The following is a 25,928-nucleotide window of genomic DNA, read 5'->3' on the forward strand; positions in this document are numbered from 1 at the left end:
CCCTACCAAGTTACCATTGAGGGGTTTATATTATAAATATTTACACCTACGTGGAAAGCTATTCCAAACTAAATATATATCTGTTATTACCGTGCTAAATAATTAAAAATATATTACGTAAGTTATAGAAATATACCTTGTTAATTTACGGAAATAAAAAAAAAATTTGAACTAAATTATAGAATCCCCCTATGTCGATAGTGGTTTGACCCAGCCTCTGCTCAGTGAAAACCGGTGGTTGTTCGAATAGCTGTACTACTTGTTGCGTTAGTTGTTGTTTGGTTGTTGTTGTTGCTGTTGTGGTTGATGTTGATGTTGTATATGAGGCTGCTGTAGCGATGCAGGAGCCGGGGCGTGAAGAGGAGGATGATGAAGATGAAGAGGACAAGGAGGTGATGGTGATGATGTTTGGTGGTGGTGTGTTGGCGGGAGATCGCAATTATTACGGGGATTTAAGATGCACTCGTGGGTTCAATCTTAATCGTTAATCTGTAATGTAAAGGTTAATAATTGCAATACGTTATTGATAACGTGTGTATGAGTTGGGCAGCAGAGGGCAGTACAGCACAATAATTTGGTGTACGATACTATGCTCACCGTTTTCCAACAATCCGCACTAATCAGCTTGGTGAAGTAATGCCATAGAGAGGCCCTCATCCAGCAGTGGATTGATGAAAGAGCTGTAGACGATTATAATTATTGACTATTCGTAATTACTGTGGCGTAAATTCCATTCAGTACTCGGTAGAAGGTTGTGTACAGGAAAGTCCATTCATAGACTGGTTGCCATGGACTAGTATGGATGGACTGGTCTTTGCCATGTCAATGTGGAATTGGCAACGCAGGCTCTGGACCATGAGCGGAGATGATAATTGCAACTTCGCTTATTTAAACTGGAATTTACTTTAGCTTGATTATTCTATCAACACGGTGGATTTTTTTTCATTCCTGTGGATCTATTGGTCCGCTGGCACCTGATATTTGGCATTTAAACCACGAGTCGACGAGTGTTGCACCAGGGGCGCCACGGTGGCGAGATGTTAACTACCTCTCCTGGTACACAGGAGGTCGTGGGTTAGATCCCGACCCCCGTGACTGACACGGGCTGTATATTTGGAGTGTGCGGTGTCTCTCCCCGTGGTCGCGTAGATTTGTCTCCTGGTCCTCCGCTTTTTTTCCCTTCACATTTAGAATTAACATCACACGTTGAGTGTATTTGGCTTCTATACATTTCCACGTGATAAGCCACTTAGCTGGGCTATCATTTGTGGCCAGGTCGCTTCTGAAAAAGAGACGTAATAATGATAACAGTTTTTTTACCCTTCTATCTGGCAACAAAACTGACACCTTTTTTACAAGGAGTCATGTTTGCATAGACCACAATACCTGCAGCCATAATGCAAACAAAAAAAACATAACTCTGATAATATTTGCACTGTCCTTGAAGTTGATTGGTCCACACCCGAGACAGCTTTCCTTAGAGCCTAGTCTCACATGGGTTGGACCAGATGACGCCTTTTGGCGCCTTTTGGCGTAATCTGGTCCTACCCATGTGAGACTAGGCTCTAAGGAAAGCTGTCTCGGGTGTGGACCAATCAACTTCAAGGACAGTTCATATATTATCAGAGTTATGTTTTTTGTTTGCATTATGGCTGCAGGTATTGTGGTCTATGCAAACATGACTCCTTGTAAAAAAAGGTGTCAGTTTTGTTGCCAAATAGAGGGTAAAAAAACAATTATCATATTTTTTACTGGCAAATGAGGTTCCAATGGTGAAGAGACATATACATTTACGACTGGGTGTAGCTGTCAGCAGGAGCTCTCCTGGTGAGGAGTGGCTTATCTTGGGTGGCTGATAATAGCTGCCTGTGACCAATTTATTTCCACTTGTTTATCAAGCCTCACTGGCCAGCGTGGTGAAGTATGGTCAAATAACCCATATGATCCGCACAGTGTAGGCGGTGGGGGGAGGTGGAGGCCCTCATTCTGAAGTCGAGTGAGTACTTGTTGAGAATGGTTACTTGATTTTTCAAATTTCCATTCGGTTATTGAAGTTGTCACTTGGTTAAATAAAGTGATCACTCCTAATCGAGGGACCACTCGAAATGATAACATGTGCAGGTAGCACTGCCAGCATCCACGTGGAACGATTGCATGTGGATTTTCCACCATTGGCTCAGAAGATGCCCGGCACTGCCCAATGCTAAGAATCTATAAATGCAGTGTGTATGTCCTATTTGAGTTTAGTTTGAGTTTATTTTATTTGTTACACAGATGGTCCCGTTTAGCCAGGGAGATCCATGGTTCGTGAGCACAGCGAAAACAGATGAAATATGATTGCAGAGTACGAATACAGGATCCTTAAGGGATGTTGCATAACAAACGAGGTGAGTGCAAGAGGTGCCAAGATAAGGTTAGGTACAGGTGCAAGTATGCTCTTTGTTTAGGTTTAATAGGGAAATTAAGAGGGGGAGTGAAGTCGGAGAACCGAAATGTAGATAAGCAGTAAGGGTATTCCATAAATGTGGAGCAGCAACGCGGGAAGACTTTTTTACTAAACAGTTTAAGAAAATTGAATTTGATTAGGAATAAGGAGGAACTTCTGAGGCTAAAAGAAGGAGTTTGTGGAACTAAGTGGTCCTACAGGTAGTTGGTGGATTTGTTTATGAGGACCTTTAGAATAAAGACAACCCAGTGATGGTCTCTCCAGAAATCCAGGGGAGACAGATTTGAGTTAATGTATAAGTCACAATGATGAGTTATATAGGGGGCGTCAAGGGCAAAACAGAGTGGAGTGGTATAAATGAATGAGACGTTTAAGATAGATTCAGAAGGTAGGCAATAGATGGTGTCTGGGTGTGTATGTTGTCTTTGGGGAACGGTGTGCCACCAATTCGTGCACAAACTTGAGAAACTTGGATTTAACAATAAAATTCTTACGGCGTTTCGATTGCAACACAAGCAATCATCATCAGGTGTGAACACTACAGCAAGAAAATGTTATTGTTTTTTTATTATTTTATTGTTTTCCCTTCTACGTGACTTTACCGAAAGAACCAATAATATGAAAACTCGGGTTTGTTTTCTTTTTACGGTGAACATCAGTGGCATATTGGACCTGAACCTTTCCTGTGCCTCCCTTAGGTCGATTCAACCATAATTATCTTGCGCGGTGTGTGAACATCAACACTGCGAAGACAAAGGTGGCCGGGCGTGGTGCTGATAAAACCGCAACTTCATGGGTTGTGCCAGCCTAGATAATATCTGCGAATAGGTACACTTGATCCCACAGTCCGTTAAAGTTATGTGGGGGATCTTTTTCTTTGTGACTGTGTGCAGGGGCAGGGGTGGCACCTGTACCGCCTTACCCTGCAGGAGCTGGAGAGGCTAAAACTGCAGCAGGCGAGCGACATGCAGGAGGTATTAATGTAGCATCACACAGATCTACACACACAGGCACAGCTTATTCTCTACTCAGGAAAAGAAACACGAGGATCAGAGAACTTACACAAGTTAGAGGCAGGATATATCACTCAAAGGTATAATAGCAGGGTGGTTGAGACTAACAACGGACTGGCAGTCAAAGGACAAAAACCAGAGAAGGTAACTTGCCCGAGAGGATGTCCACTGTGGAGAAATGGAGTGATGAAATAATGTGTGTGCAGGAACTATGTGTATTGTAACATTGCGAGACCGTGAGCGATGGCAACGGCTTGGGAGGCCCCCGTCCAGCAGTGGATCGATTACAGCTGATGATGAATGCTTCTTACACTATTTATACGCAGGCTACTCAATGCACAGAACACTCGACATCATCCTCCTTAAAAAGTCAATGTGTCTCTTAGACGAGTTTGGGAGGTGGTGCCCATCTCCATTGGTGGCCCTGAGCAGTGTTAGACTTTGCACTAATTAGTACTTATTTTGTCAACCCCAGAGGAATGATAGTCTGAGTGAACTTCCACCCAGGAATTCAACTTGTTGCCATTACAAACTCAATACCATCCGTTGCCTACTGTCCACTCCTGGTCCCCGTGTATTCGTCTCCTTGGGTGTTCGTGTATCCATGTCCCTCTGTGTTAATGTGTTAGTATTTCCTTGCGTTCATATCCCTGTGTGTTGGTGTATCTATCACCCTGTGTATTAATTTGCCCATGTCCACATGTGTTCGTGTGTCTGTGCCCCTATGCAGGTGGAGCGATATGTTGACCACGTGCGCTCCCTGACAGAAGACCGGGAGATGGGACTGGAGGCCGAGAATGAAACTCTTAAGCAGGAACTGGAGGCCATGCACGCACAGATGGGTGCGTGTGTTTGTGCGTGTGTGTTGTATGTATGTTGAACATATTTTGCACCGTGCGTAGCCAACCATGCTAATCAGAGGTGTTGGGACAGAGGACAGCACAGGTGGTGCATTGGCCAGTCATTTAAATCCTCACATCTGGATCTGTCACGTGACCTAGCAACGAGCCTTCAACGCTAGCCTGGCAAAAGCATCATGGCCACATCACCGCCACTTAGTGGCAAATGGTTGCTGTTGTCATTGTGTATATGCACGGCATAAGTGAGGACCAATGGTTCGTACACTGTTCTACAATATCAATAACCTGAGTTTGATTCCTGACTGAATGTAACATCAATAGCACATGCTCTTGTTTGATTCAATCTTACATTAATACATGGCACAATGTGTGAGGTCACTGGAGATGCAAAGGTGGCTGAGAATGTTGCTGGCCACATGCTATCTGTATCTAACAGAATAACTTTTACACTTTTTAGGGCTACTCAAATGCAGTGAGATGATTGACTCATCCTGGACTGAAAAAATAAAACATGAGATTACATTTGTTTCTGCTCTTAATCTCTGAGAATTAAAATATCAGTTTGACTGTCATGACAAACATTTAGCAGGGTAAGTGCTGCCTGCTACTGTGTGAAACAGAGGTCACTTGTATGAATCTCAAGAGATAGCTATTCGCTATCGACTTCTGTGGGGCATTCTCCAATTGGAAGGGTTACACTCTTACGAGAGAGATCTGAACGGATGCTTCATCTTGTGACATGATGTGCGTGTGTATGAGCAGACACTGAACGCAAGGAGATCGTGGAGATGTTGAGAAGACAGGGCATGGAAGAGATTATTGGGGCCTCTCCCAGTGAGCAGGTGGCCTTTCTTCTCGTCGAGAGAGCTTGTCTGCTGGTAATCGTCATCACCACTGTCATTGATATCATTCGGTTATCACTATCACCCTCTGCTTCAGACTCGTATTCATTACAGTTGTCATGTACATTTAGAACCATTTTGTCAATCGATTGCTGGATCAGGGTCTCCCCCCACCCTGTCGGTAGTGGGGGTCATTTGACCATACTTCACAATGCTAGTCAGTGCAGGTTAAAGGTGGGAATAATAGATGCAGAAGCTTAGGAGTACAATCCAACAATTTGTTTGCATTGCCATCTGCTGCCCACAACACGAATTCATCATCGTCATCATCGCCATGATTATTACTCGCTTGATATGACCATCACTTTCCATTAATCACTAGCATGATGGTCTTTGTGTGATCCATCAACCCTGCCTACACATTTTTCTGGATTACAAGCGATCGCCACCAAGCCCGGTGTGTACACATTTGTGCATGCCTGTGTGTGCGTCTGTGTGTGCGTCTGTGTGTGCATGCCTGTGTGTGCATGCCTGTGTGTGCGTCTGTGTGTGCATGCCTGTGTGTGCGTCTGTGTGTGCATGCCTGTGTGTGCGTCTGTGTGTGCATGCCTGTGTGTGCGTCTGTGTGTGCATGCCTGTGTGTGCGTCTGTGTGTGCATGCCTGTGTGTGCATCTGTGTGCGCATGCCTGTGTGTGTGTGTGTGTTTTGTGAGCATGTGTTTTTGTGCCTCTGCGTGCACATGATTGCATGCTTGCCTTGGTCTTTTTTTGTGCATGTGTATGTGTTCTTGTGTGTACCTTTAGTTGCATGTCTGTGCTTGCATGTGTGTGTTCTGTCGATCATTTTGTGTATATTTTTATGCCTTTATGTGTATGTGTGTCGACATCTTTATGCGCATACATACTTGGTTGTGCACACGTGTGTGTCTGTATTTTTATATAGGTGGCCGGTGATGGTGTTGACCACCCCACTCCCAAATCGGTACTTGCTAACTTTCCCCAACAGTCTATAAGAGGTTCTATGGGGGACCTTTGTCGTTGTGTGTGTGTGTGGAGAGCGATAGTGTTGTGGATAGTGCACTGCGCTACTAACCCAGTGAGCCAAATTTAATTCCCGCTCACAGCCAACATCAGTAATGAATATCTGAACTGGTACTGGGCCTCCCCTAGGTCAATTCAGCCTTAAATTACTACCTGGTGCAGTGTGTATTAATCATCAGCACTGGGGAGACAAAGACGGCCGGGCGTGGTCCTGGCCAACCACTCCCTTGTGTGCAGTTCCAGACAAAATACGTGTCTGCTTACAGCACCTACCACAACAGCCTATTAAAGGCTATACGGGGGGTTTTGCCTTTGTGTGTGTGTGTGTATATATTTGCGTTTGTGTGCCTCTCTGTTTGCAGCTTAAGTCCCAGCATGAGGTGTTGGGTTGCTCCTGGAAGACGCCACCGCAGACCTCAGACATCATGACGCTCGGTGACAAAGTGGAAAAATACAAAAACCTCTACCACAAGGCAGAGGTACTAACACACAGCATAAACGGTCACTGTCAGCAAAGTGAAAATGTGTAAGGTTGCAAAACATGGTCTCCCTTACAGGAACACATATGGATTCATGCATTCAGTATTAATGTAGGTTAGATCGTGTAAGGTGCTCATAGATACTATAACTAGAGTCCTATTAGTGGTCTTCCTGGGCAGACTAGGCTGCATTGGCTGGTCATGTAGCATGCATGCCAAGCCAGTTTTGTCTGGCTAGAGGGGGCTATATAAGTGGAGCTTGGGCTGGAAAATAAATCGGCTAATGTGGGTACAGGAGGACCTGGAGCTGAGTGGACTTGCCAAGTACTGGTAACAGAAGCTCACGATTAGCTTGTGTGTGTAGGATACTTGTGAAAGATGATAATAGGTAGTTGATGGCAGCTCTCCTCCAATTAATGCAAAATAATTGAGGTGCGATGCTTATAACAACGAGCAGAACATTGGACAGATAAAACACAGTGAGTTGGCACGGGTGGTGCACCTGCCAGTTGCCCCAATAGGTCAACCATGAACTCATGGGCCCATAATCAAATCACCCAGAATCCACCTGATTTTGGCAGATCTCGAAGCCGAGTAGGTTTGAGCCTGGTTAGTGCTTGGTTGGGTGACCATTCACAAAACACGTCATGCGGCTGTGGAGCTACCTTGTGGGCAATGTAGAAATATTATTTGTTTTACTGTGTTTCTATGCTTCCATGTGTATGCTCCTTGCCTCCACAAACCTGCACTTCCCAGTATGGTGAAGAATGGTAAAAGAAAAACACATAATTTGCACATGTGTGCAGAGGCCCTCATCCAACAGTGAATTGACAAAGGGGCCGTACAAGTAAATGCGAATACATGGGCCTCTTCAGTGATCTGCCAATGAGTCTCCGTCACTCCACGTGACCTCAAAGTGCACAGCTTGGCAGTAAGTGTCGGGGTGACGTTACCGCCACTCAGCCGTGAATCGTTCCCATGGCTGCTTGTGCGTGTGCTGCACTGTTGGGCGTGCAGAAATCTCGGCAGCTGCTGTCGGATGAGAGGAGCGCGCTCACGCTGAGGCTGCAGCTACAGGAACAGGAGCTGGAGATGCTCAACAGCAACAGCAGCAGCAACGGCAGCCACCCTCACAAACGGTGTCCCCTCGTCAGTGTTTTCTATGCATGCGTGTGCGTGAACTGGGCCTTCTCTCTCTAAATCAAGTCAGACTTAAGTGAGCTCCTATTGTGGTCTGGGGTTATCAACCATGGGGAAACACAAAGGCATCTGGACAAGCTTTGTGCTGAATTCACCACCCCTTTGTGGGCCATGCCAGTCTTAATAGCTACTGCATAACAGTCCCTGCATGTATCATGTGTAATGACCCCAGGAGACCGTTTCTTGTCGTGATCTTTATTGAAGTCACGAACACTTGACAGGCGAAGACCCCGACTCCAGCAGCCCCGAGCCTCTCGTCTCGACCCCTTTTATCTATGCGTGGCCACCCCTTTACCCGTGGCCACGCCCCCTTTCTAGAACCTTCTCGATGGCTCTCGGTCCCTGATCCACACCTGCTTTCTTCTGTCACTTGGCCACATCCCTATTCTCGATCCTTCCCGTAGACCCCAGATCATTCACCCTGTCTGTCCATTAACCTGTCATTACCCTTTTTTGGCCCCTAGTCTCTTCCCATGCTAATTCCCATGTCATTACTCCCTGTGGCCGCTACTCCCCTGTACTCTCTTCACATTTGCAAAGATACACGTGGGCCCCTGTTTTCTTAATTTATCCAAATGGGTGGTCCTGTGGTTAAAGTGTGATATTTAAATCAAAATCTTGACAGTTCAAGTCCTGGTCGACTCAGCCCTTCATTCTCTCGTGATCAATAAAATATGTGCCATGTTTTTTTTTACGTCAAACAACGGTTGCTGAGCACAGGCCTAAAGGCCAAAAGCGCCAAGTAGTCGGCAACAAACAGCACTATTGAGGGTGTAATAGATACGATGCTTGAATTGAGCAATATTACAAGAACTTGACTAATTTAAAATTTAGGCTACTGGAGTCAAGAAGACTTTACAAATGAGACAAGACAATACAAATGAGATAGAACTAGACCAAAGAAATAAAAATGTTTTCTTAAATCTCAACTCGAAATTGTAACTTTAGTTTGCTCTGCCAGAAGAATGTGGAATTCCCACTTTTGGCTCAGGGCTATATCGAGAAGATGACCGTTCTTCATGTGGTGAGTGTGTGTTTGTAGTTTTAATGTAATGTATTTAAATCAAAACAATACATGTGTAGTGTCGTAGGTGTCTTCTTGCTTCTTGCTCAAGGCTTGTGTGTGCGTGCGGGTGGCATGCGTCGCACACACTCAGTTGGAGACAAGGTTGTTGTTGAGTTCACGCCACCAACTCGGGCCCCCTCTCTCTCACGACCACGCTGCCGCACGACCCGGCCCAGACACGACCCTGTCCACGTTGCACCGACGGCGTCGACCGAGACAGCCAACTACTGTCCGGCCACGCAATGATCGGGCGAAGGCGGTAGTGAGGAAGGCGGCAGTGACGAAGGCGGTGATGACGACAGCGACGATGAGACGAGTCCACTCCCAGAACCGGCAGCCTGGATCTCTCACTCTCTGCTGCTTATATTCCCCTCGGCGCGGCTTGGCTCTGCCCTAGCCGCGCCTCCCTTCTCGAACCCACCAGAGGGTTCCAGGGGCTTCCCCGCGAGGTCTACCGTGACCCTTGCCCCAGTTCCTCCGCCCTGCCGGCACATCTGTGTATATGCTCAACGGCGTGTGCGCTAAGTGCCCACCTGCAGTTGCAGCTGTTGTACAACAGTCTGCGCTATGTCACTACACATGTAACAAATAACATGTCATTTAGAATACTACAGGATCCATTGTTATCACAAGTATCTAGATGGTGGCCCCGTGTATTTGTGTTCGTCTGTCAATTGCTTCTGGTCAACTTTTGCTCAATAGGAGATTTTGCTGTCTCTCTTTGGCTGCCATTCCATCATCGGTTTCATCCATCGGCCATCATCCCTTACAGCGCTGTGTCCTGGCTGCCAGGCAACCCCTATCCTGAGCACGCCGCCAAGCTGAGCACAGTCCAAGACCCATGATGTTTGATATCGGCCTCAACCGTGGTCTGCCCCGAGGTCGGCTCTAGTTCCTCGGTCGGCTGATGATGATGGCGCACGCAGTGCTTTGGTATGATCAGCTGAGGTGTCCGCCCAGGGCAGCGTGTGTCCGAAGAGGTGAAGTCTCCTGACCCTGACCATTTCCGTCACTGCCAGAGGAGATACTTTTTGATAATGGACCTCAGCGTTGGTGATGCGCTCGCTGAAGTGGATGCGGAGTATCCATCGCAGACGCCACCGGTCGAATGCATCCAGTTTTCTGCCCAGAGAGTAGCTGCCATTGACCACATCTCTGAGCCATACAACAGTACGGACAGGATTTACGCGTTGTAGAGGTGGGTTTTTGTTGCTGTTGTAATGCTGGAGCACAGATGTATCTGTTTTATGGAGTCGCGTACAATGCCCGTATGTTGCAGTTAATATGATGTCTCTAATTTGTGTTTGTTCCCTGATTCATGTCTTCCTCCTTCTGTCTCAGTATAATTCCAAGCATGCATCTCTCCATGCTTCTTTACGTACTTTTCATGATTTAATTTTACTGTCTTTGTTAGTTTTCATGTTTTTGATCCATATATTATAACAGGCAACATGCCCCATGCCCGTATTGGAAGCATTCTTCTCCAGGTAGTAAATCAAAACTATATATATATATATATATCTCTGAGCATAAGGTGTTGTGAGTGTCGTCATGGTGAAAGTTAGCTCTGATGGCACTTTAACACAAAGGCTTTTACGACCATTATTCATAATAAAGGTTATTTTGGTTAGATCACGTAAATATAAATGTGTCGTTAACCCACCACCACCTGACACAGCCAATTAGTAAAGTTTGTGTCGGCTGGTGAACACAATTCAGGCAAATCGCCTGATGAAGCTGGTTGTAATCACCAGCCAAACGTCCTACTCAAATTGTAAATGTTGTGGGTTTACTCTCCAACACACCGGTGTGCTGAAGTAGTAACTAATTGGCACGTTTTGGTCACGTCGACGGGGTTTCCGTCCTCCTCCCTGCAGCTGTCACGCGCAGATCGAGGAGCTCCACCGGCAGAACGCGGAGCTGGCGCGGAAGCTACGCAGTGCCGAGGTGTCGCGCGAGGAGCTGGGCGAGCGCAACGAGGAGGTCGAGGCGCTGCTGGCTGAGCTGCAGGCGCGCGAGCGAGACGGGGAGAGGCATGGCGATGGGGAAGACAGCAACAGCACGAGCGAGGACAGTGACAGCTCCGTGGAAGATGGGGACAGCCGCAGGGAGGGCGGCGCCCCCGTGGTGGCACGAGAGGCAAAGGAGGAGGTAGTCAACGTGGGAGATGAGAGGGAGGCGGAGACGGAGGTGGAGGAGAAGTCGCAGCTGCTGCAGAAGGAGGTGAGTTGTTTGGGTTGAGTGAGATTTTCACCCCTGCATCCACAGTGCCTGGGTCTGTCTCGCGTGTGACTTGTGAATGTGTGTATGTGCACGTGCTTGTGTGTTTTTGTACGCGTACATGTATGTGTATGAGTGCGGCAGTACAGTGGTTACCTCCCTGCGCTATGAACCTGGCGATCCGAGTTCGATTCTCACTCGTGACCAATAACTTTGGCGAATATTTGAACCAGTCCTGGGCCTCTCCTAGGTCGACTCAGCCTTAAATGAGTACCTGTTTCGGTGCGTAAACATCAGTACTTGGGAGACAAAGGCGGCTGGGAGTGGTGTAGGTCATTCACCCCCTTGTATGCCGTGCTGGCCTTCATAGGTGCTCGCGAACAACACTAGCCTTTCAGATGCGCTTCTGCGGCCTTTTAAATCTGGAAGCCACTGGAGCTATGCACTTTTAAATCTGTATTGAAAGTCATTTCTTTAGAACTGCCTTTTGTGTTTTGTTTGTTGTCCTACCCACGCACCTCCAATTAGCACGGTTGGCTATGTACAGTGATCTTTGTCTCTGTGTGTGCGCGTACTCAGCTACTGGGCGCTTGCACACACCGTGTGCTCACACACCCGTCCGTGCTGGCCGAGCGCCTCTCGGTGGTGGAGGGTGAGAGGGACGCGCTCAACATGACCGTGCGGCAGCTACAGATGCAGAACACGCAGCTCCTGGACAAGGTGGGGCACAAACAAGCTCGCTCACACCACCCACAAGAGCGACAGCGACAGCAGCAGCCATGTGTTACTGAGTGGCGACGATGTCACCACAGCTCTAGCGCCAGGCTAGGTGCACTTTGAGGCCAAGTGTAGTTGTCAAAGGCTCGCTGGCAGTAGTTCACCGGACAAATTCAGATACTACGGGTTAACTGACTGAGATGACTAGCAGATGTACCCCCGTGGTGCCTGTTGTGCCAGCTTGCTGTACTGTGTCATTAAAAAGAATAAGTAGATGCCTCTGTCTACTCAGTAGCATCCTTCATTTAGCACCCCCACAGAGGCTAATCTTGACACCGCTATTTCATTCATTGGCAAGTCCACTCTTCTCCAGTCCCATATACCACACCACCCCATCGCTTCTCTAGCTCATGCCATTTTATCCCCCTCTCTGTCCAAAGAGCAGCCACTCGATCATGTGGTGGGTGAGCATGCGGGCTACATGACCCAGCTAATGAATTATCGCTGTTGGAGGACTTTACTGATGGGGCCGTGTCCAGCTCTTGCAAGGATCTCCGAGCTCCTCATGTAGCCCAGTTTGTTTTAAAATAATCCAGTTTGGTTCCTGCAACCTTTGTGGACTGTGAGCCCTAGCAGAGTCAACCCCACTGTACCTCACGCTGTTTGGATTGAGGGGTTCCCCCTCCTACAAAACATCATGGAAATGCCCATCAATTCTGCAAACATGATCTTTGAAGTCACCATCATTGCCCTTAGGGATGGAAATTGGGTGGTAATGCAAACAATTTTTTTAATGCATTTCTAGATTCATTTGTGATCATCCCAGCAATCGGCGACCACCACTCATTCTTGTAGTGCTGAACGGCTCACCAAACCTCCAAGCGTAGGCTGCCTCCTCAGCCTTAGTTGTGGGATACTGTAGACCAGCGGTCCATAGATCACTGGTGGTTTACAAGGCCATGGGAAATGGTCCACAAATCTGTGGTAGATACAAATTTTTTCACAAAACACCATGTGGTCCGTGAACAATTTTTGAGGGTTGACAAGTGATCCGTGGGTTCAGATGGTGAGAATGGGCCCACCGCTTTTTCTCAGCTGGAACAGCTAGGGATTTAGGGAAATGTGAACTGGGTACACAGCAGAGCCATAGTTCTGAAACTTACCCATGTTCTGTGAGCCCAGCAAGAGGTGGGGAAGATGCCACCTAACTGAAAATAATGGGACAATTTTCACCTGCTTTAAACTTTAAACAGCTGACTGAGATCAAGCTAATATGGGTTTGAATGGGGTCCAAGGTGGACGCCCACCTCCAGCATAGATGTAGGGCAGGCTCATCTTACAGACGACAAGCCAATCGTCAGTGGACAGATCAGTAGCGCTGAGCGAATCTGACTTAGAGATACAAAAGACAAAGGTCGCCCGTATAGCTTTATCAGATTGTTGGGGCAAGTGCTGTTAGTGAGTGCATATGAAGGCCAGCACGGCACATGAGGGGTGGGTGGCCAACACCATGCCTGGCTGCTTTTTTCTCCCGAGTGGCAATGTTTACACACCGCACCAGGTACTCATTTGAGGCTGAGTCGACCTAGGAGAGGCCCGGGACTGGTTCAGATAATCATCACTGGTGTTGGCCGTGAGCAGGAATCGAACTCGGGTCCCCGGGTTTGTAGCGCAGCGTGAAAACCGCTACACTATCGTTCCCCGCTACTTAGAGATGCACACACACAATCACATACACACACAGACATACACATGAATACATGCAATTATAAACACACAAAGAAATACATGTACCAACAGACACACTCACATATACACCAATAAAGGCAAAGATCCCCCGTATAGCCTTTACAGACTTTTGGGGTTAAAATATTTGCCACTGTTATTTGGTCGTGAGTGGGAATTGAACTCGGGTCGTCGGGTTTGTATCACAGTCCAGTAACCACTGCGCGACTGCTCCACACCACGATACAGACACACGCACACAGACACATGCACATGCGCGTTCGCTATTGTCGTGTTGACCGGTGTCACTGAAACCGCCGGCACCGGCGCAGGCGGCGGAGTGCGAGCGGCAGTGGGAGGAGCGGCTGCTACGAGGAGAGCAGGAGGCAGAGCGGCAGCACGGGCGCGTGGAGAGCCTACAGCGCCAGCTCGAGAGTCAGCACGAGGAGATGCATGGCACCACAGGGCACAAGCGCGCTGGAGATGCAGAACAAGTGGCACAGGTGAACACAAGATGAGACAAAGATCCCCCACATAGCCCTGAACAGACGACCCTCACCCAGCACGTGCAGCACAGGCAACAACAACAACCGCCACTAAGGGGCGGTGACGTCACCACGACGCTTGTGCCAGGCTATGTGCACCTTGAGGCCACGTGTAGTGTCGAACGCCCGCTGGCAGGAGGTCACGGGGCAGACCCAGGTGCCACGGGTCAACTGACACACCGATACACACACACAACAACAGAAAATGCCGATACACTTACCTCCTTTACTCCAGGCCCTTGATGCACAAGAAGGTGGGTGGCCAGCAACACATCCGACTACCTTTGTCTCCCCAGTGGCGATGTTTACACACGGCATCAAGTACTCATTTGAGGCTTAGTCGACTTAAAGGAGGCCCAGGACTGGTATAGCGAATTGTCAGTGGTGTTGGTGGTTGTGAACGGGAATGGAATTCGGGTCACTGGATTTGTAGGGCAGCGTGCTAACCGCTGCGCCACCGCTCCTCAGAGCTGGAGAACCTGCATGATGAGCTATATAGCGAACCCAATTATGTTGTTGACACTTTACACTTCATCCGTGTCGCTAATGGACCAGCAGTTGTGGTTATTTTAATAGTTTTGTGTTTGCGTTTGTGGTTTGACAGGGTTTTTAAGGCTTTTCAATGCAAGTGTAACATCGGTTGTATAATAATGGTTTTGTTGTCACTGTGATCATCGCTTTAGTGCGTTGTGACCGATAGAGGTTGCATTGTTGAATTGGAAAGTCACGTGATCGTGAATTTGTTATACGGTAAAACCTCTCGAAACCAGATTCAAGTTGATCAGAATTTGGAGTAAGCCTGTAAAAGCTAGGTTACGTATAATAACTAAATAACTATAAATAAAATAACATACAAAATAAATAAGTAATAACTTCACTCAGAACACTGTTTACACGCTAATTACATTGCTCATAGTAGGAGATAATGTGCGTATGTGCAATAGCAATTCTAAAGCTATGCGTTGTACTTATTTGTTGTATGTAATTGTGCAAACCTTGCTTTTTGGCACCATGCTCATCCGACACACTCTATTTTTTTTTACATTTATTCTATTTTTATCTTATACATATGCAAGATTATATGTAATTATTGAAGGCCATCAGGATATCTGTGCAGTCTTCCACATATTTCCATGGTCAACGTCTGCACATGGCAGTGGGTAAGTGACTCGGATGAAACTATAATTAAAATGTGTATTTGTTGTATGTAATTGTGCAAACCTTGCTTTTTGGCACCATGCTCATCCGACACACTCTATTTTTTTTACATTTATTCTATTTTTATCTTATAAATATGCAAGATTATATGTAATTATTGAAGGCCATCAGGATATCTGTGCAGTCTTCCACATATTTCCATGGTCAACGTCTGCACATGGCAGTGGGTAAGTGACTCGGATGAAACTATAATTAAAATGTGTATTTTACTTATTTTCAGTTTTACGGACATCCCCTATAACTGTCGAAGCTCTGCCCAAAATGAGTCTGGCTGTAGTACGTTTTGCTGTATCGTTACTGCCATCGTGAGTATTGTCCTATCGTTGGTGTAGTCGTGCCTCATGTTGTATTCCCACTGCTGTCCCGTTGAAGGTGTCTGCCCTGGAGAAGGAGCTGAGTAAGCTGCGCTTGGAGCTGCAGGAGCACACGCTGCAGTGGCACCACCAGCAGCTGCAGCTGCAGGCGGAGCTGCAGCAGGGACACGCGCGTCGCACGGTAACGCACACTCCATCCGGACCGAGCGAGGCCCTTGCAGAGATAAAGATCAAGATATCGTCACGGCTAAAGTCGCTGATGCTACCATGCCTCGCCAACGCTTTCTACCCTCCACCATGCATCTGACCTCCAACACTTCCAACCTCTGCCATAACAGGGACCCCCCCCATTTGGTCTGAATTTTTCCTCTTGGATTGCCAAACTTGTCAGGACTATTCCATTTCCTGTTTCTGTAATTGGCCCTCCCTCATGCTGCACACACGTCCTACTATGCGCAACCTCAAATCATATCTACATCATTCACCTTCCATGTTCTATTTGCTTTAAACGACGAATGAACTATATGATAATAGTTTTTTTACCCTTTTATCTGGCAACAAAACTGACACCTTTTTTACAAGGAGTCATGTTTGCATTGACCACAATACCTGCGGTCGGAATGCAAACAAAAAAAACACGACTCTGATAATGTATGCACTGTCCTTGAAATTCATTGGTCCACACCCGAGACAGCTTTCCTTAGAGCCTAGTCTCACATGGTGTTGGACCAGATGACGCCAAAAGGCGCACAACTCAAAGACAATGCACCATCAGAGTATGAGAGCTCGGGGTAAGCATTTACACCATTGGAACCTCCTTTGCCAGTAGCAAAATATGATAATTGGTTTTTTACCCTTTTATCTGGCAACAAAACTGACACCTTTTTACAAGGAGTCATGTTTGCATTGACCACAATACCTGCGGTCATACATTATCAGAGTTGTGTTTTTTTGTTTGCAGGTATTGTGGTCAATGCAAACATGACTGCTTGTAAAAAAGATATCAGTTTTGTTGCCAGATAAATGGGTAAACCAACTATTATCATATTTTGCTACTGGCAAAGGAGGTTCCAATGGTGGAATGAACTATAAGTAAAGTGAGTGCGACAGGAGAAGAGGCACAAAGGAAAAGTGCGTGTGGAAAGAATATCCCAAGCAGCCAAGCCCAGGCAATGATGGTACCTTTACCTTAGAAGGAGATTAGAGCATCTCAATGTCATCGCACCTCTATTTAAACTGTTAAACATTTTTTTTGACAAGATAAGGCCCACTGAGTTATATATTTTTAAAAAAATCACCTGGCCACAAATGACAGCTCAATGAAATGTCTTATCATGTGGAAATGTATAGCAACAAAATACTCTAAACGCATGTTTCTAAATGTGGAGGGAAAAAGCGGAGGACCCTGAGAAAAATCCACGCAACCATGGGGAGGACATGAAACTCCAGATATACAGGCGTCAGGGTCGGGATCGAATCCACGACCTCCTGTATACCAGGCGAGGTAGATAACATCTCGCCACCGTGGCGCCTATATGAAGTCAATATGCCCACTGTTTATGTACACAGCACGCCGCACAGAAACAAAATCTCCAATTATAATAAGTCATACTCTTTGGTTCTTTCGGTAAAGTCACGTAGGTATAAAATAAAATAAATGACGACGTTTCTGGCGCAACACAAGCGTCCGCCATGCTTTCCCACCTGATGACGGATGCTTGTGTTGCGCCCCAAACGTCGTGATTTATTTTATTTTATACCTACGTGACTTTACCGAAAGAACCAAAGAGTATGGATTCCTGCAGTCACGAAAGCTTCAAATCAAGATATAATAAGTCAGTCAATTGCTTTAATTGCTCTCTCATCTCTGCCCTGATATGGGCCAGATTTATTTTATAGAGAGAGGCAGTCAGTCATAAAGGTAAAAAAGGAATGTCTTGGACCTGAACAGGGGCAGGGAGTCGACAGCAGGAGGCCATGAAGTTCCCTGTGTTAACTCGTAGTGGAGCCATGGTTACGATGATGAATTTAAACGATAAGGAACTGCACTGATCAAAGCTTTCCACATTTGTCATAAACACTACTATATAACACATTCCTGCGGAGGGAGCTGGTAGGAACGTTGGGTTGCTCCGTCAATGGTCAGGGTCAACGGCGGCGTGGTGTATTCCGCAAATATGCCCGACTGTGAGGGCAGGCACAAGCCGGCGTGAGTAGGTTAAACTTTGAGTTTTATAAAGGCACCACGGGATGACCAGCCCCTCCCCACCCAGCCCCACCCCTCTCAGGCCCACCCCTCCCCACCCAGCCCCTCCCCACCCTCCCCACCCAGCCCCTCCCCACCCACCCCACCCTCCCCTCCCCACCCAGCCTCACCCTCCCCACCCAGCCCCTCCCCACCCTGCCCTCCCTCCCCACCCAGCCCCTCCCTGCACAACGGACGGACACAATAATCCCCTGTGGGCTGGTGTAACCAGGAGGTTCCTACCAGTATAAACGTGTATCATAGACTAAAGTTTCACAGATTGGCCTGTATCAGGGTAGAGAGAGGGTAAAGCAATTGAAGTGATTGACTGACTTATTATACATACATAATCAACGTTTTTGGGTTTAGATCGCGTTATTTATAAATGTGTCGTAACCCTCCACCACCCGACACGGCCAATCAGTAAACAAGTGTCACGTTGACAAAGGACAATTAGTTCACTGCTTTAGCCCACCGGTGTGTTGAAGCGTGAAACCACAACATTTACAATTTGAGTACGACGTTTCGCTGGTAATTGCATCCAGCATCATCGGGCAATTCGCCAGAATGGTGAGGCTCTGCTGTCTCTCCCGTTCTTATATAGATCAGCAGCAGGGTGACGTCATCATTAACTCATTAACTCATCAGGTGCAAAGATTTGAGGGGGGGTTATTGTAATTATATACTAGATTAGTAATCAGGCTATTGTTACGATGCGAGTTGTAGATTAGTAATCATTTGGCTTATTATAGTTGCAGATTTTACATTATATTGTGGTGCTTGAAAACAAACATTGAAGAAAGTAGATATGTGAACAGTGTTGAATTTACATGGGCAGTTTTCCATTAACAGATACTGGTTATCAGACATGCACAGCCAAAAGACGAACACATTAAGTGGTCTCAATTAACAATGTGCTATTTAAATGACTGGCTTAGGAGTAGATAAATATAATTATATGCAGCCATTGTTCCGTGAAATATGTTACATTTCCTGACATAAGACCATTGTTACCATGAATGTATGTTGAACTTATTTCGCACCGCACTGGCTCATTTGTGAACAAAGAGCAGGTTATGAAAATTACAATTTTACAAAGGGTAGGATCTGGGGTTGAGCGGACTTGTTGCTAGTTGGTCTAGCGGTGCATGAGACAGCCTATATGGAGGAGGCTCATGTTAGGTTCTACGGGGCCTCTGGTGTATTGAGGAGATAGGTAAAGGTGCAGCCCTGCAATTTCTTGCTCACGCCACTATTGGTGGAATGATTTCCTCTAGAGGGCGCTCGGGAGAGCACCTCTAGAGCTTATTGCGGCTGACTCTTCTACAATAGCTGTACATCTTGGAAGAAGTGGGAGTATCTACACTTTACACCACATGTGACCTGCCAACCAACTAACTGGTGTACCCATCTATATTTTTGTGTGGATAGAGGCAGTGGGATTTAAGAAACTTGCCTCACTAGGAGATCGACTTAGCGAGTTTCAGATTCCAAGTCCAGTGTGCTAAACCATTACACCACGGTAGATTAAGCAAAGCAAATTGAAAATGTTTTTGTTTAGTTCGCACAATTACTGGTCACTCCAGCATGCTAAGGTATTGCAGTGCAGTCTCATCTATGATACCCCATTCTGGATCTTTCATCTCTTCACTCACAGGAACTGGCTCGGTTTACCCATGACCTCATGTCAGTGCACCTTCCACTGAGGCTCCATTAGGTGGTGAATGACGGATGCTGAAGTTGTTATTGCATGTCTAGTTATATGTGTTTGCGTGTGTGCATGCGTGTGCATGCCAGATGCTGAAGGAGAGGGTCAGGAATCAGGAGGAGGAGCTGAAGGAGCTAAGGCTTCGTCTTGTGGAACGGGAGGACAGATCAGCTGTGCAGCAGAAACCAAATCGAGACAGCCCACCTGACCAATCAAAACTGCAAGACGCACCTGATCAGCTTCTCTCCCAGGTGTGTGTCTGCTGCAACTTATTATTACATCTGTCCACGTGTATAGAATTCACGTGTGCACATGTACACGTACAGCCCCTTGCCACTCCACTGCTGGGTGAGGGCCTCCCCACGTACCGTTCAGGTAGTGGGGATTTATTTTTCACCCCGTCAACTCGCCGCATCTCTTCTATTTCTTGTTCTGTGTGCTTCAGTGTGGAACGCCACGTGTGGTATCCATTCCGGATCCATTATAGACATGTATCAAAACCACTGGAGTTGTCTCGTTTGGATCCACTCTGTCATTATCTTATTGCTTTAGTTCGTATTGTCTCTAGTCTAGATACTCTTCTTCTAAGTCAACTCATTTTTGGCACTTGCTCTTTTCTTTTGGTTGTTCATCGGATTTAATTGCTGCTTGCTACTGGCGATCTACAAGACTGTGTATGCTCCTTGAATGCGTTTAACGTGCGTGTACGCGTTCAGGGCCAGGAGGCTGGTTTACGCATGGAGTTGGAGCGAGCCCTACAGAGAACAGACAAATACATGAGGTGCGTTTTGTGATATGCTGCAGACCGTCAATAGCCCTAATGTCGGAAATCCGAAATGTTTGTAAATCTGCATTGTAATTGACTTTACTTGAGTGGCCAGCAGAGGGAGTAATAGCAGGATCTGAACTGTTCTAAAATCCAAACGACCCACAGTCCCATTTCGTGTGGATATTTTCGAGTTTGTTTCTGTCAGGTTCTAGTCCTTCCTCGCTGGGTCGCTTGCGTGCTCACGATCTGCCGGTTTTTTTTTACTCTGTCACTCTCTCCCTTTCCTTACATCACCTTCCCTCATGCATCTTCCTGTCTTTTCTGTCTTCCCTCAATCTCTCTCTGTCTACATTAGATGTTTCTGTCCTGCGAATACCCTCACCAGCTGATATTCACATTCTGTCTCTCTTTTACCAGCTCACTCTCACTTCATCCTCTTCCATGCATGCCCTGCACTCCCCTCCTCTCTCTCGCCCTCTCTCTTTGCCCCCTTATCCTGGACTATTACACTCTCACTCCTCCCCCTTCCCTCTCTCCCACTGGCCATCTCTCTCCAATCTCTTTCTCTCTCAATATCATTCTCTCCTCTCACATACATTATTATTTCTTTTTCGACATTTCTCCAATTTAATCCAGGTTATGCTTTCGGTGTCTTGTCATGAGACAACACATTTATTTGTTAGAGAACGATCCACAGAAACATATTACAGAGCTACCTCTCAATTCCTCTGAAGTGAACTCTATTTTCCACAGTAAGGAGCCACACTTTCCCACTTGCTCTGTCACTGCAATAAGTATTTCTGACATGACATTCAAACCAATATTTATGCCTCCAGCTGAAATTTGTCCAAATTAAGTGCAGAACCAACATTTAAAATGATTTGTTTTGTGCAGTCATTTTCCTTCCCCCGCACCTCCGATGAACACAGTTGGCTACCTACAATGCGAAATAAGTTTAGCATACATTGCATAAATGGTGGCAGGGCTGAGACCATCAAGAAACTGTACATGAGAACCTACTATAACCATAGGTGGTTGTGCAAATTCGAACCCAGGATCTCTGCTGTGCCAGCTAAGTGCTCTCACCTCTGAGTCACCCAGCTTTGGAGTAACTTAATGAACTCGTGCAGAGAGGCCCCGCTTCTTGTCTGCCCCATATTTCCCTTACCCCCACCCCCCCCCCCAAAGGCGATACAACGCTGGCCGTGTTTGCTGGCACACCCGCCTGCGCTGCGCCCGGGACGCCTTCCTGGGAGAGCTGTCAGCGCGGGATAAGGCTGTGGCCACCATCTCGCATGACCTGAAGCTGGCGCAGAGCTCAGCCAGCAAGGTCAGCGAGACTTCACCTCTCCAGAGAAATTTGCTTGGGTCTGTTTACCCCCGGACCTTCTGTTAGCGAGACTCTGCATTGTCTCAGAGTGAACCTAATAGGCACATAACGGTTCAATTAAATGTCACACTTTGGGGGTTTGAGGTTCAATTCAAAATTTAAAATCTTTTCTGCCGTGGTGACGAATGTAGAATCTCTGTTGAATGCAGGGCTTACCCTGATCTAATTTCAGCATGTTCAACTTATAAATCATATATTTTTACAGACAATTCGATGGGTTTATCGTGCCAAGAACGTAAGAAGGCACAGATGCCACAGTTACATTACACGGAGATTATGTTCGGTGTGTGCCGTATGCGTGTTTTGGGAGTGGCGTTGCAGTGATTAGCGCACCGCACTTCAGTGGGGTGATCTGTATTCTTGTATTGCTGCACCACCTTTACGAGGTGCTTGCTAACAGCACCAGTACCATAATCATATATAGGCTGAAAGGGAATTCCTTGTGTTGAGTGCACATATAATGCTCTATATGTGTGTGTGTGTGTGTCTACCATGGTCTGTGTGCTGCACCACATTCCCGATGACCTGCGTTTCAGTTCTCAACCATGAAGTCCGTCAGTGACAAGTGGTATTTGAACTTGATGCAGCCCTCTCCCCGAGTTCACTTTGGACATCTGTACAAGGGTGGGGAAAAAGAGCTGGACATGCGTGGTTCTGGCCACACCCCACCCTTTTGTGTATTGGATCAGCATTTCTATTGGCGAACTGACATCACTTGTCCTGCAAGTGGTTAATGCACTACGCTACGAACCCTTCAACCACATCAAATATCCCAAACACTTCCAACATCAGTGGCGAATATACGAATCGGTCCAGGGCCCTGAGGGTGACTCAGCCTAAAATGAATTCAATGGTGCGGTGTGTAAACATCAGCACTGGGGACACAAACAAGGTGGGGAGTGGCACTGGCTACATGACACAGTCGTGTACCATGTCGGCCTTCATAGGTGCTCGCTAACAACACTTGGCCTGTCGATGTAGGCTGCACGAGGCATCTTTGTGTGTGTGTTTATGGGAGTGTGCTGGCCACACACGCCCTCGTGTGCTGTGCCGGCCTTCATAGGTGCTCGCTAACAGCACTTGTCCAACAGTCTGTTAAGGGTATAAAGGGGATATTTGTCTTTGTATAGGAACGCGCGTGGAGGGAGCGAGTGGTGCAGGAGCTCCACGTGTCTTTGGCGTCCGTACGTGACCTCACCCAAGAAGTCGCCGACCTAAAGTTCTCCTTGCGCGAGCAGACGAGGCTCACCCAGCACGCGCAGCACAGGCAACGGCACAACACACCGATACACACACCTCTACTCTTAGCTTTCATAGCGAGCACCTGTGAAAGCCGACACGGCACACGAGGGGGTGGGTGGCCAGCACCACGCCCAGCTGCCATTGTCTCCCCAGTGCTGATATTTTACACACCGCACCAGGTACTCAGTTGAGGCTGAGTCGACCTAGGGGAGGCCCAGGACCAGTTCAGATAATAGTCACTGGTGTGGGACGTGATCGGGAATCAAACGCAGGTCGCCGGGTTCGTAATACAGTGCATTAACCACTACACTATCATTCCCCACTTACATACACACCCATACACCACCTCATATCTACACACAAATTCATTCATACACTTACACACAATCATTCACCAGACACTCATACACAAAGATCCCCCGTGTATATACTTAACATACTGTTCGGGCAAGTGCTGTTTGTGAGCACGAAAGACAATCATACACACACATACACCCTAACAACAACAACCGCCATTCGCCACTAAGTGGCAGTGACGTCACCACGACGCTTGTGCCACTCTAACAGGACCATATCCACATACACCTACCTATACAAATGAAAATGTATCCACCATTTAAAAGCTTTACAGTTACTCCCACAAACATTCAAGCATTAATCTGCTCACTCACACACCACAAAGGTATACACTCACAAATCCAGACATTTGCTAATGTTTATATTCAAGTTGTTGCCGGGTAATTGTGTTGTTTACATGTGTGTGTGTTTCAATTGCCTTGTGCACAGGGTTCAGCTTCTGGAAGAGGAAGGGGAACGATTGAGGAAGCTTCTTCTCGCGGAGCCTAGAATACACTAACACGTGGCACGCAGGCACACTCCGTCTCACTGACACACAAAGACAAAGATCCCCTGTATAGCCTTAACAGACTGTAGGGGCAAGTGCTGTTAGCGAGCACCTATGAAGGCCAGAACAGTACACGAGGGGGTGGGTGGCTAGCACCACGCCCGACCGCCTTTGTCTCCCTAGTGGCAATGTTTACACACTGCACTAGGTACTCATTTGAGGCTGAGTCGACCTAGGGGAGGCCCGGGACCGGTTCAGATAATTGTCACTGATGTTGGCAGTGCGCGGGAATCGAACCCGTGTCGCCGGGTTCATAGCGCAGCGCGCTAACCGCTACACTATCGCTCCCCACCACTGACACACACACACTCACTCACACGCCAGCACACACATACTCACACAATTGTCTTTCACCACTAAGTGGTGGTGATGTCACCAAGGCGTTTGCGCCTGGTTAGGTGCAATATGTGGTCACGTGAAGTGTGGAAGGCTAGCTGACAGGGGGTCATGGGGATAATCCAGGTATTATGGGTTAACTAATTGAGATTACTGGCAGATGCACCACCTGTGCTCTTCATTGTGTCAGTGGAGAGAGCAGGTGGGGCATTTGATCTTTGGGCAAGTGGTTTTATAAAGCACCTAATAAGGCCGACACAGGGCACGATGGGGTGGTGTGATCAGCACCACACCCATTTACCTTTATCTTGCCAGTGCTCTCCTCCCCCCGGCCCAGCTTAAATATACGCTGCCAAGCTTGGCGGTGTTCATTGGGACGCTGTCTTTCCGACAGCTCTGTTTCTTCACCTGAGGACGGCTGCTTGTGTTGTGGCCGAAACGTCGTGAGAATTGTATTTTATTATATTTTATTTTTATTATTTTTATCATTTCCCTTCTACGTGACTTTACCGAAAGAACCAAGAAGACTTGCCAGTGCTGTTGTTTATACACCACACCAAGTACTCATTTAGGGCTGAATTTACCTTGGGAAGGCCCGGGACCAGTTCCTACACACATGCACAAACTCTCACCCACAGAATCCACACAATCACATGCAAAGACAATCATCGTACAGTTTAGGTTTAAGCTTTCGGAGTAAGTGCCTATACCAATGTCAGCAAGCACCTATTAGGGATAGCATTGCAAACTAAATGGTGGTCTTTGCGTCTCCTGCGTTCATGTTAATAGCCATATCTCCATTGCATGATTTACTGATTTTAGTCTGATTTTATCTAGAGGAGACAAGCCAGGTTCAGAAACCATTTTCAACATGCTGCTCTTGCCAGGAATTAAACCTAGATCAGTGAGATTTGAGTGCATTGCACAAACCACAATTGCACCTCTCTCCACTCCAAAGATCCCCCTTTAACAGACTTTTAGGGCAAGTGCTGTTCGCTAACACCTCTGGAGGCCGGCACGGTACACATGGGGTTGGTGGTAATCACCACGCCTGGCCGCTTTTGTCTTCCCAATGGTGATATTTATAACACCGCACCAGGTACTCATTATTTGAGGCTCAGTCGACTTAGGGGAGGCCCAGGACCGGTTCAGATAATCATCACCAGTGTTGAGTGGGAATCGGGCGCAGGTCGCCGGATTCGTAGCGCAGCATGCTAACCGCTAAGCCCCTTCTCCCCCACACAAGCATAACCCGCTGTCTGCTGTGCGTACAGCTGCACTCCCTTGTCTGCTGTGTGCGCAGTCTAGTGTCTCCCTTCTGCGACTAATTTATCTGTGGTGCACGCCTCGCTCTTTTGCGTCATTGCTGTGTTTGAGAATCGTGCTTCAAGACAATTAATTAACCTCGTATTCCAAGGCCTTTAAAGGAGACTCCACTGTCTAAACATGTACCCACCCAGACACTTTTTTTTTTTACAAAAGACAAACATTTATTGTCTCGCTTCGTGAAATGTTAATGAACATGCTATAAGCAAGCACCTATAGGTACAGTTCACTCCTGAATTCTGCATTAGACGTTCAGTCTGGTATATCAATACCGAATCTGGCATTACGACACCTGAACTGCCCTTAATTTGCACACTCCACT

At 47.0% G+C, this 25,928-nt stretch overlaps 1 protein-coding gene across 4 annotated transcripts; it reads left to right on the forward strand.

Annotated features, from left to right (window-relative positions):
- On the forward strand, window positions 1–25,754 carry LOC133348574 (trichohyalin-like). Of its 4 annotated transcripts, XM_061561470.1 has the most exons (16): window positions 1–392; window positions 3,340–3,420; window positions 4,190–4,301; window positions 5,082–5,197; window positions 5,601–5,618; window positions 6,565–6,681; window positions 7,699–7,820; window positions 10,825–11,170; window positions 11,747–11,887; window positions 13,942–14,112; window positions 15,745–15,867; window positions 19,729–19,890; window positions 20,356–20,420; window positions 21,597–21,738; window positions 22,929–23,065; window positions 23,827–25,754. In XM_061561470.1, the coding sequence occupies exons 1-16, from the start codon at window positions 339–341 to the stop codon at window positions 23,894–23,896; spliced, it is 1,977 nt and encodes a 658-aa protein (XP_061417454.1). In that variant the 5' UTR covers window positions 1–338; the 3' UTR covers window positions 23,897–25,754. The 4 variants fall into 4 exon arrangements, with proteins under 4 accessions (XP_061417454.1, XP_061417452.1, XP_061417453.1 ...); XM_061561468.1 differs by having other exon boundaries at window positions 22,929–25,754; XM_061561469.1 differs by lacking the exon at window positions 5,601–5,618 and having other exon boundaries at window positions 22,929–25,754.
- The last annotated feature ends 174 nt before the right edge of the window (window positions 25,755–25,928 follow it).

This window comes from Lethenteron reissneri, chromosome 27 (genome assembly GCF_015708825.2).
Source record: "Lethenteron reissneri isolate LAM-NWPU_2019-01 chromosome 27, ASM1570882v1, whole genome shotgun sequence".
Taxonomy (NCBI): domain Eukaryota; kingdom Metazoa; phylum Chordata; class Hyperoartia; order Petromyzontiformes; family Petromyzontidae; genus Lethenteron; species Lethenteron reissneri.

What these genes read in the sequence shown, in the direction of transcription:
- LOC133348574 (XM_061561468.1), top strand. Translation starts at nt 339, where the DNA reads ATGCAGGAGCCGGGGCGTGAAGAGGAGGATGATGAAGATGAAGAGGAC. An exon ending in AAGATGAAGAGGACAAGGAG is followed by an intron (nt 393 to 3,339) that starts GTGATGGTGATG and finishes GACTGTGTGCAG; the next exon opens with GGGCAGGGGTGGCACCTGTA. An exon ending in GGCAGCCACCCTCACAAACG is followed by an intron (nt 7,821 to 10,824) that starts GTGTCCCCTCGT and finishes TCCTCCCTGCAG; the next exon opens with CTGTCACGCGCAGATCGAGG.